The 11,814-nt window shown below is 48.5% G+C and overlaps 1 protein-coding gene across 1 annotated transcript; it reads right to left on the minus strand.

Moving 5' to 3' along the window:
• Positions 1 to 5,434: 5,434 nt before the first annotated feature.
• On the minus strand, positions 5,435 to 6,577 carry GPR27 (G protein-coupled receptor 27). Its single transcript, XM_068981609.1, has one exon. It carries the CDS (start codon positions 6,575 to 6,577, stop codon positions 5,435 to 5,437), a length of 1,143 nt encoding a protein of 380 aa, XP_068837710.1.
• Positions 6,578 to 11,814: the final 5,237 nt, after the last annotated feature.

The following is an 11,814-nucleotide window of genomic DNA, read 5'->3' on the forward strand; positions in this document are numbered from 1 at the left end:
CTAAGAGATAGTCTAATCTAGTTCATTACTTTTTTCCAGAGCCAGGCTGAATGATCTGATAATCGGAAATGTGAATAAATGAGTCTAATTTTTAAAAATTTGTGAATAGAATTCCAGGATATCAGGCATATCTGTCAAGGGAGGTATCTCTAAAATCTAGAGATATGAGGTTCCTTCTTTGGGTAAGCAGCTCAACAATGTTAAATGAAATACCTGCTCTTTCTATCTTTCTGGTCTGCTGTTTCCACCATGTTGACAGTATCTCTTCTCATGGTTGCAAGAACGCTGCTATGGCTCCAGGCATCACATCCCCAGCAAAAATATCCTGAAAGGAAGGAAAAGGAAAGGCAAGAGAGCTCTGTTCTTGGGATGAATTAGACCCCAAAAGTCTTGTCCAAGTTGAAGAAAAAGCATAACGAACTCCTTGGACTTAGATCAAATTTGCTTTTAATTCTTTTTACTCCAGAAACAGCTATTGAGAATAAACGATGCAAAAAATATTGTTGTGGGTCTAGAATATGAATGGGTAGAGACAGCTTCTCATTACCTCTTTTGCCCCTCCCAGAGGAAGTCTTGCAGTTCAGTGGTCTTGGAAGGTCACACAGAGTGGCACACCTGCCAGGGGCATGAAAAATGGTATATTGGGTCTGCCACGTTTTATAATTTCACCCACCGGAACTCACAGACAGCTTGAAATGCCAGGAAGCCAGTAAACCTGCTACTCATTCCACTGTGGCACTCAGATCTAATGACTGTGTTTGGAAACTTAAAAATCTTTTAGGACCTGCATGGGGACAACATCTCTCTCTCTGTAGAGGTTGTTGTTGTTCAGTCATGAAGTCATGTCCAACTCTGTGACCCCATGAACTGCAGCATGCCAGGTTCTCTGTTCTTTACTATCTCATGGATCTTGCTCACACTCACGTCTATCGAGTCAGTGATGCCATCCAACCATCTTTTCCTCTGTCGTCCCTTTCTCCTCCTGCCTTCCATTTTTCCCGCTATCGGGGTCTTTTCCAATGAGTTGGCTCTTTGCATCAGGTGGCCAAAGTATTGGAGTTTCAGCTTCAGCATCAGTCCTTCCAATGAATATTCAAGATTGATTTCCTTTAGGATTGACGGGTTTGATCTCCTTGCAATCCAAGGGACTCTCAAGAGTCTTCTCCAACACCACAGTTCGAAGGCATCAATTCTTCATCCCTCAGCCGTTTTTATTGTTCAGCTCTCACATCCGTACATAACTACTAGAAAAACCATAGCTTTGGCTATATGGAGGTTAGTTCACCTTTATGTCTAAAAGCTCACCCTATGTGTTTGAAAGCATAACAGCAGTTGAGTTGGGAAAAGAGGGAGTAAGAACTTTGGACACAAGAAACAATGCACGCAAAACAAGTTGGTGTGACCCAGTGTGATCTGTTCAGGGCACTGCCAGCGACTTGGAGTGGCCGGATCTCAGGCCTGAGCAGGGAGTGGGAGGAGGTGAGACCAGCAGGGGAGTCAGGAGCCTAGGGACGCACCAGGATGCAGGGAGTATACACTGTGCACCCCGAGAGCCCAGCAGAGTGGTGAATGGGCTAAGAAGGCCTTCCAGAAATCTGGGATCTGAGTCCAGCACAGCCCTGACGTTTACCCAAGACCAAGGGTACAGCTGTACAGGTCAGTTATGCCAGCACCATCCCAGTTAACAAATATTGTGAATATTGCCTCTGCCCTAGGGGAGGTGGTGAGGGATTCCCCACACAGAGAAGAGGGACGGGCTTCCTAGTTAGAGCTTATACAAAGACAACCAGAGAAGGGAGAAATGGAAATACAAGGGGAGGATAAGGCCAGGTTGGTGGAGGGGCCAGACCACGGTAGGCTGCCTGGGGCAGACCAGAAGTTTGCACTTGAGCCTATGGGTCATGGAAAGACAGTGAAGAGCAAAGCCAATCCTACCAACCCAATGATCCCTTCCTGAACCTGGGACCTTGAGCCTCTTACAGGCAGGGGACTTGAGGATGTAGCTGGCTGATGATGAGACCAAAGACTTGGCCGAAGTGTCGGTGTCATTTTTTCTTTCTTTCAAAAGGAGGGAGAGAGGAAGGAAAAAAGAAAGAGAAGGAAAGGAAGAAAATAAAGAGATGGGAGGAAGAGGAGGAATAAGAGAGGGAGGAAGGAAAGCAAGCAGAGGAAAAAGGGAAGAAAGGAAAGGGAAAGAAAAAAAGGTAGAAACCAGTGCAGCAAGACTGACAAGATTTGGCAAAACATGGCTGAATAGTGGAAATGGACATTACTATTTATTATGATGATTATTAATGTTATTTTCATCTGCATTTTACTTGAGATACTTCATTAAAAAAAAAAAAAAAAGAATGGTCAGGTGGAAATCTAAGTAGATAGAAGTCTTCCTGCAAAGTGATCTGGCCATATGGTATCAAAAGACCTAAAAATGCTCACTTTTGACCCAAGAATTCCATGCCAGGATATGCAGAGAAAGATTTATAGACAAGCCATCTATTTTCTTTTGCTTCAAGTATAGACATAACTCATTTGTTTCACTCAGGGAGGAGCGGGAGTGTTTATGCTAAATAAATTTTTCAATTAAAGAAATGAACTATATTAATGGAAAGTGAAGTGAAATCGCTCGGTTATGTCCAACTCTCTGTGGATCCCATGGACGGAGGAGCGTGCTAGGCGAGCACCTCTAGGCAAGAATACTAGAGTGGGTTGCCATTTCTCTCTCCAGGGGATCTTCCCGACACAGGAATCGAACCCAGGTCTCCTGCACTGCAGACAGACTCTACCATCTGGGCCACCAGGGGCTCCTATTTTAATGTAAGTCTTTCCCAAATACATTGTACCTATCCTGGTACACTGAGGATTCTGAAACACAACTAACCTTTTCCTGATGATTTCTTTATTAATGTGAATTAATAATCAAAGTACAGGCTTAATAAATTCAACGTTGAAAATAGCTTTTGAGGTGCAAGGGGATTTTTGCTCCTGCACAGTATCCCCCTGGACAGCTAATTTCTCTGCCTCTCTTGGTTCTTTCTTCTTCCTTTACAGTTGGCTGTCATTTCTCACTACCTGTCACCTGATTCCTCATTAGAAATCTGTCATCCAGTCAGAACAAAGCAAAACAAAAGCAGATCAAGTTTGTACACATGGTAAATCCATGTTCGAGCAGAGACCTGCACGTCTGCCTCCAACTTCTGAGAATCTTGTTAAAAATGCTTTTTTCTGGGCCACATCTTAACTCCTTCTAATAAGCATCTCTGGACCCTGCAAGTACTTAATGTAGTTATTATTATGAATGTTGACATTTGAGAATCCCTGACTTATAGTTTCTCCTATGAAACAATATCCATGAACTCAAGGCCATATAGAGCCCACGGGATGTCTCTGTGCCCTTGAGCTGCTTGCCTGTGGGGCTGCACAGGAGTTAGCACTGACGGACCGGCTCCTGTGCCATGGCACGTGCTAAAAGTTCTGAATATCACGTGGGCTTAGTGACTTCTGGTTTCTGAACTTGGATCACTTAGGTGGGTGGAGGGTTGGATGAGGAGATAGGTACTTCCTGGATGTGACTTTAGGTAAGCCGAGATATCTGATGAGTAGCCCCTGGGTAATTAATGTCTACCTGGTCTATGATCTGGGGATAGATAGGCTAATAATTACTCATGTCTTCCAAATATGAGACTCTCTGCATAGACTGATTGATAGTTACAGAAAAAATAAAATAATGCTGACCATTCACCTGGATAAGCTGGCCACACCCACTTCTTATGACTTAATCCATCTTGGACTGAATATTTAATAGTTTATATTATGCCCAATTGAAATGTCAATATATTTACTGCACCTATGTTAACTATTATTTTATCAAAGTGATTACTCTGCTCATACTCATGTTTTATAGATTCATTAAAAAGTTCTAAAACTATATATACTGTTTCTTTAAGAGAAGATCTGAAGATTTTTATGTTGCATTTTAAGTAAACAAGCCTCTAAATGTCTTTGAAATTATGGTGAACTAAATAGTATGCACTAAAAGGATAATAGAACATGAGCACCTTACTTAGAGATCTATTACCACCTGCCACAGCCTCAAACAACAGCAGCAACAAAAACCCACTCCAGAATGAAAATACTGGTATATTTATATAATGCAAAGAGAAATACAGATATAAACCCTCAAAACGGAAGATACATTGATAAAAATGTAGCATTGTAAGCGAAAAAATATTGTACAGTACTTGCAGAATTTATCTTTCAATTTAAGGTTACAATGTGCCGAACAAATAAATAGTACTTAAAATTATAGTTCTCATTATTAATTTAAAATAACCATCAGGAGAACAGCACGGCTTAACCTAGCAAACATTTTAAGGAAATGCTTTGTCTCACAGTAGAGTATCATTATAGTCCATTCATTTATACCATGAACGAAAGAAGAACAATTTTCAAAGTGGAAATCAGTTTCATAAGACAGAATAAAACTGGGCTCCTCAATGCAAAAACTGTTTCCATAAAGTTTTTTAATTTTTATTGGCCAAAAATACCTGAACAGTTTTGATGTAGTACTCTGCTTGTCTCCGAGAGCCCTCCCAATCCATCAACCACAATCAGTACATACAAAAACATGCAATACTGTTATTTTCTCCACACCATTACTAACCAAAACACTTTTTACTCTTTTGAAAGGTACAATTTTACAGAAATGTTGCCACTCAAGAATTGGTATAATACAGAGAGCAGTTTGTCACTGACAGGCATTTCCTAGTGTATAAAGCAAGGTAGGAAACAAATCTTGTGTTGTTACTTATTAAAAATGACTTCCTTGCTACTCTCTCCCATCTCTGCTCTTTAAATTCACTATCAATACTGAACAAAGTTCTCAACGCCTTCCAAGAACCAGAGCAGTCCAGCTGACCCCAGGCCGGCAATTCAGAGGGAACTCGAGACAACTTTCCCTCTGTCTCCTGCTTCCAACAGAAGACCCTCAAGAAATCGAACTGGTGAAGCCCCTCTGGGTTCCTCTACTTCACTGCAAAATGTAATGCCACTTGAGGTTGTCAAAAATAGCTTCTGTAGAAAACTGGCCATGGTCTTTAGGAAAGGTTGCATGAAGAAAATTAGCCTTTATTAAAAAAAAAAAAAAAAAAAGAGTAACACATGGAAGAAAAGACATCAGTACAAGTACAAAGACTCCAGGATCTACTGTCAGGATGAAAATATATTTAGGAGGACAATCGCAGGGGCTGGGGTGGGGCTGGGACTTCGAAACCCTACCCCTGTACAATTGGAGTCTGTACAATCCAAGTGATGCACTTCGAGAGTCGTTTTGAAGGCAGCGTAGAAAATTAAAAAGGGGGCCGAAGGGGCAGAAAAGACGTCACTGTCCAAGCCAAAGAGAGAGGCCGGGCTGGGGTGCAGGTGGCGGTAGTGCCACTTATAAACCGATGCCTTTCAAGTCGCAGGGGAGGGTGGCCTGGGTGGCCTGGGGGCTCTGGCAGCAGGGGAACTGGGCGCGGAAGCAGTCCCTGAGCTCCCTGTTGAAGAGGAAGCACACGACGGGGTTGATGCCGGCCTGCGCGAAGGTCAGCCACACGGAGGCCGTCAGGTAGGCCTGGGGGACGGCGCCGGGCCGCACCAGGACCCGCAGGTAGCTGGCCACGACGTAGGGCCCCCAGAGGAGCAGGAAGAGCAGCGTGACGGCGTAGAACATCTTGCACAGCCTCTTCTCCGTCTTGAACTCCTCGAGCACGAGGAGGCGGCGCGCGCCACGCCCGGGCCCGGCCGGCCGGATGCCCACGAGGGCCGGCGGCGTGGGCCCGCGGCCGAAGCCGGCCGTCCAGTTGGCGGCCGCCTGGCCGGTGGCGCCGGGGCCGTGGAAGGTCCAGTCGTGGCTGACGGCTGGCACGAGGCGCGCGGGCCGCATCTTGCGGCGGTCGTGGATGAAGAAGAGCAGGCGGAGGTAGACGAGGTGCGTGGCGCCCACCACCACGGCCAGCAGCAGCAGGAAGCCCAGCGCGCCCGGGGCGCCGTCGGGCCGCTGCTCCAGGGCGCACGGCGCGTCCTCGTCGTCGCCGCCGCCGCCGCCGCCGTCCAGCACGGGCGGGAAGGCCGCGGCCAGCGCCAGCGCCCAGGCGGCGCACACCAGCATGGCGGCGCACGGCCAGCCGGCCAGGCGTTCGGCGTAGAAGCGGTGGTGCGCGATGGCCAGGTAGCGGGTGACGCCCACGCCGAGCAGCAGGAAGGCGGCGTGGAAGCAGAAGAGCGCGGCCAGGAAGGCGAGCAGCTTGCAGCCCAGCGCGCCCGGCGGCGCCCCCGCGGCGGCCGCGGCCCGCCGCGCCGCCAGCATGACGGCCGGGAGGCAGGCGAGCGCGCGCAGCCCGTCGGCCAGGCACAGGTCGAGCAGCAGGTAGTACGGGGCGCGGTGCAGGCTGCGCTCCCGAACGATGAGCAGCGCGAACAGCACGTTGCCCGCCAGGCTCACGCACAGCAGCAGGCTGAGCGTGGCCAGCTTGAGGCCCAGGGCGGCCGCCTCCCCGCCGCCGCCGCCGCCGCCGCCCGGTTCGCTTGCGTTCGCCATCGCGGCCTCCCCGGGCCGGGCGCCGCGCTCCGCTCCGGGGCCGCCCCCGGCCTCTCCGCTCTGCAGGCCTGCCGGCCGACCGGGGCTCGGCCCCCTGCGAGGGGTCCCCGGCGAGCTCCCGGGCCGGCGGGGCTCAGCCCCCGCCCGGCTGACCCCTCCTCGGCTCCACGAGCTGCCGCCGCGCCGCCGCCATCTCAGGAATGGTGCGCGCAGAAGGCGACGGCCACTCCCTGCGCCTCGGGCGCCGCGGGCTTCACTGCGGGCCGGGCCGCGCCGCCGCCCGCAGCCCCCGGCATCCTTCCCCTCCTCCTCCCCTTCCTCCGCCGCCGCCGCCGCCGCCGCCGCGCCTCTGGGTTCTGCCCCCCGCCGCCGCCGCCGCCGCCGCCGCCGCCGCGGAGCCCCCTCCCCTCCGCCGGAGCGCGCCGCGTGGCCGCCGCCGCCAGCCCCGCCGAGGCATCCCGCGCCGCCCGGGCCGGGCTGGGCTGGGGGCGCCGCCGGCGCAGCTGCGGGGCCGGGAGGCGGCCGGGAGGGAGGCAGGGCCCAGGACGCGAGGTGGCGACAGGTCGCGTTTGGCCCCAGGTAACGGGGTCCTGCGGCGGCGCCCGGCGCCCGCCCTGGGGTCACGGTGGCCGTGCGCGGGGTGGTGGGGGGAGCGTGCCTGGGATGCTAGGTCGGGAGGCCTCTAGGATTGGGGCGGGGGCGGCGGACAGGTGTATCTGGACTGAACTCTTTACCCGCAAGCGAATAGTGATTAAGAGTCACCACCATCGTCATCACCGCAGCCCTGAAACCTCTAGTATTCAGGTCAGCACTGGCGTGGGTGCCCGTGTTCTGGGGAGCTTTACCAGCATTATCTCCCTCCGTGTTCACAGTAACGACAAAGTTGGTTCTATTCTTAAACCCACTTTCTGTCTGAGGAAGCAGGGGCTTGGAGGTCAAGGGAGTTGAGAGCTGGAAAGTGGTAGAGCTGAGATTCAGGTTTCACTCAACCTGATGACCAGGGCTGGACTCTGTCAGGAGCGACTCTGAAGGCTACCCTGCTCTCTGCCTCATTCGTGGTCCCAGCGAAGACGTTTGCTAGGAATAAGAAATTCAGCATTTTCCCTTAAGTGATTTGGAAGGTTAGTCTCCCGCTGCCTTCCTCCCAGGATACGAGTTTTCTGGGTTAGCCTGAAAGGCAGCCTGTTCCTGTCCTCAGCCGCTCCAGATTCACTCCCGTCTTTGCAGGGGCTCTTCCCTCTGCCCGGGCCAGCCCCTCAACAGGTTCCCCATCGTCTGGGCCATTCTTCTGCCCAGGCTAGCTTACCCTGTACCACTGCCCATTCATTTTCTTCTTGGCGCTTAATAGTTATCATTAATGTTTCGACTAATTACTAAGCTTCCAGAAGACAAGGGACTGTGTCCGATATTTTCTAACTCTGTATCCCCAATGGCTGGGATAGAGGAGCCAGAATTAAGACATAGGTTCTTTCTTAGGTACACTCATGGGTTGTTTTTTGTTTTGTTTTTTGCTTTTATGCAGAATATTATTTATTGGCATTTCTGGCACCTTGGCATTTCCAGGATGGTGCAAGATCATAGAAAGCCTTGTCAGGCTAAAGAGTCTAAACTTCAGTCTGTAGGCAGTCGGGAACCCTTGGAGGTTTTTGAGGAAAGCAGCATGATAAGAAAACTACTGATGTGCATCAGGAGGATGATTTTGGCAGTAGTTTTTAAGAGGAATGACTGAGCAGAGTCAGTAGGTCTAGTCCAGAGCCTTAGACTCAGTGAGCACAGAAATCACTGGGGATACTGTATGATTCAGGAGGTCTGGATGGGGCGGAAGAGGCTGCCTTTCTGATAATTTCCTGGGCAACACTAATGCTTCTCATCTACAGACCACACTTGGAATAGCAAGCACCTAGGGCCTTTGACCTTTTGTAAAAATCTAAGTGATGGCCAATGAGGGCATGACTTAGGGTCCCTAAGTGGCCAGGGACGAGTCGCTGACCAGGCAGGTCTACGAATATTCGATTTGTTTATAGACAATAGGAGTAGATTTTGATGGTATTTTGGTTAAGAATTACATTTTGATAATAGTAGCCAAAAAATGTACAGGAGTTTATTTTCCTCATGAAACAAGAAGTCTGGAGGTCAGTGGCTGCCGACATTAAATTACTTGCTGAAGGACTAAGTCTCTGAAAACCTTTTAGCCCTTTCCTCGTGATCAGTAGGCTGTTGACACCCCAGCCATTCCCTCAGCATTCCAGGCAGAAGGAAGGAAAAGTAAAGAAGACCAAAAGTGTTCCTGCCATCTAAGTGGGTGCCCTCTGAAGAGTTTTCTAGAAGGGTTACATGACGACAAGTCAGTGGTTACCACTATCAGCATAGGATACTGGGGAACGATTTCGCTTTTTAATTTTTTGAGCCAGACACATAGCTGCAGAGAATGAGATCCAGCCTTGATGTGGACATGTGCACTCGGGCTGCATCTGCCCAGAGGAAGGGATGCCTTCTTTTAATACACACAAAGTCACCAGCTCCAGTTCCTTTATGACGGTGTTAACGGCAGCCTGTGTTTACTGAACACATGCTCTGTGCTGTGCAGTATGCTGAATATGTGATGTGTGTTATCTTTTATAATTAGGGCCATTTGTGGTAAATACTACTGTGGTTACCGTATTGTAGATGAGACGGAGTAGGTAAGTAACTTGTTCAGGCTTTCACCTAAAGTAAGCGTAAGACCTGGGATTGGAAGAGAGAATGTTTGACTCTAAAGCCCGTACTCATAACCAGCATATGTACTGCCCCTTTATTGTAATGGCAAAGAAAGTTATTAACTTTCTAAAAACAAGCAACCTACTGATATTCATGTGCAGGTGTGTGTGCATGCTTAGTCGCTTTAGTATTGTCTGACTCTTTGTGACTCTGTGGACTTTAGCCCACCAGGCTCTTCTGTCCATGGAATGCTCCAGGCAAGAATACTGGAGTGGGTTGCCATTTCCTTCTCCAGAGGATCTTCCCAACCCCAGGGTTCAAACCTGGGTCTCCTGCATTGCAGGCAGATTCTTTACTGCTGAGCCACCAGGGAAGCCCAATGTTCATAGACACAGAACTAAAGCCCCTTCAAAGACGGGAGAGATTTCAAAACCGTCTAGTACAGCATTTGGATTGGGTAAACTCATACAGGACTTGGTGGGCAGTACAATCCAGGTATTCTTGCTCCTCAGTTAGTACCCTTCCCCCGTTGATGAAATCTTCACATCTAATGAACACATGACATTTCACTAAACCTCTTGGAATCTCAAATGTTCCCATTTATAAAAAGAGAAATTGGACCAAATGATTTCTGAGGGTCCTCACCTCTGAGGTGTAGTGTGTATATGAGAAAATGAAAATTAAGTGTTTGTATAATCCTGAGTGCTAAGAGATTTGTTTTTCAGAAATGGACCGAAAAAAAGAGACATTAGTTCTCTCTAATTTAGATTTCTCTGGTGTTTCATACTTCTGTCTGTGACTTAAGGTACTTCTCTTTGGGATTTGGTTTAGTCATCTACCCAGCTTCAAATAGCCGAAGCAGCAGTAGAAAATATAAAAATCGTGACTCTCAAAGCATTTATATGCCTGCTTCTTGCATTGTTACCATTTGTTCGGGAGATTAATACTTAAGGAAGCACTGTTAACATTTCATTGCTGGAATCAACTACTTTCCTTTTATTGTTTCTAGGAAGCTTCACACAAGAATTTAAAATAGTTTCTTAGGTACCAAGTTGAGTTGAATGCCAGCATCTCAAAGCATAATAGCTATGTGGGATTTTTCACTATAAGAAAAATTTTGCTTATAACATTATTTTTCCTTTGTCCATAGATAGAAAAGGTGAGATTTCCAGCCCAAAGTAGCTCTGTTACTTCTTTGCTGCACGGGTAGATGTTGTGTGTGGTAATGGAAGTCTGCTGTTAGGAAGACTGGTTGACAGGCCTTGACAGATTCAGTCAAGGCCACAGTTCCCATAATCATGGGAGACTGGCTGACATCTCCTGTCCAGCCTCAGGCTTCTGGCTTCTAGTCATCTACCAGGGCACACTGAACATCAAGTTAGAGAAAGTTGGTTTGACTTAATTGCATCCCAACTCTTAGAAAACATGAACCGAAGTCTGTGCCCAGTTGGTATTATCAGAGGGTAGCCATCAGTTTGGCCTCTTCATGGGAGTCAGTTCTGACTTCAAGACTGAAAATGAGCTTGGAGTTAAGTATACCTTAGTTCATATCCAAGTCCCACTAGTTATCAGCATGTATCCTTAGGAGCTTCCCTGGTGTCTTAGACGGCAAAGAATCTGCCTGCAGTGGCTTCCATGGTGGTTCAGTGGTGAAGAATCCACTTGCCATTCAGGAGATGCAGGTTCTTTCCTTGGATTGGAAAGACCCCCTGGAGGAGGAAATGGCAATCCACTCCAGTATTCTCACCTGGGAAATCCCACGGACAGAGGAGCCTGGCGGGCTATAGTCCATGAGGTCACAAAAGAGTTGGACACAGCTTACACACTAAACAACAACAACAACATCCTTAGCCACGTCCTTTGCCTCCTTTGAACCTCAAAGGCCTTTTTTCAGGGAAGGCTCCGTTACATTCAATCCATTTGCAAAAAGAGTGTAGCACAAGGTGTTCACCCAGGTGGTGTGTAATAAGTGGTAAATACTTTTTTTGCTCCTGTGTGCGTGCGTACTCAGTCATGTCTGACTCTCTGCAACCCGCCAGGCTCCCCTGTCCATGGAATTTTCCAGGCAAGAATACTGGGGTGGGTTGCCATTTCCTCCTCCAGAGGATATTCCCGACTAGGATAGAACCCATGTCTGCTACATCTCCTGAAGGAGCAGGTGGATTCTTTACCACTGCACTGCCTGGGAGACCTTTTTAACTCGTACCAGACTATAAATGCCTTGGCTAACCATGGCTTGACTGACTTTTCTATTCTCTACTTCAACCTAGCTTAGGAGGATGCTGTATATATATCTTGATATTTGTGTGGCAGATGTGAATGTCAGTCCGTAAAATCAGGGGTGCCAGAAATGCATCTGCTTCATAGAAATTTAATGTCTGACCGAGTTACCGTTTTGCCTTGATGGTGAAGAAAAAGAATGGAACCTTGCTGCTTCTGGGGTTTCATCAAGGACCTTTTCTTCTTCAGGATGTGCTATAATTCCGGGCTGGCACCCAGATTGCCCAGCACACAGTCGTTCAGGGCAGTGTGTGTATATG

Source organism: Capricornis sumatraensis, chromosome 10 (genome assembly GCF_032405125.1).
Source record: "Capricornis sumatraensis isolate serow.1 chromosome 10, serow.2, whole genome shotgun sequence".
Taxonomy (NCBI): Eukaryota; Metazoa; Chordata; class Mammalia; order Artiodactyla; family Bovidae; genus Capricornis; species Capricornis sumatraensis.

What these genes read in the sequence shown, in the direction of transcription:
- GPR27 (XM_068981609.1), bottom strand. Translation starts at nt 6,577, where the DNA reads ATGGCGAACGCAAGCGAACCGGGCGGCGGCGGCGGCGGCGGCGGGGAG.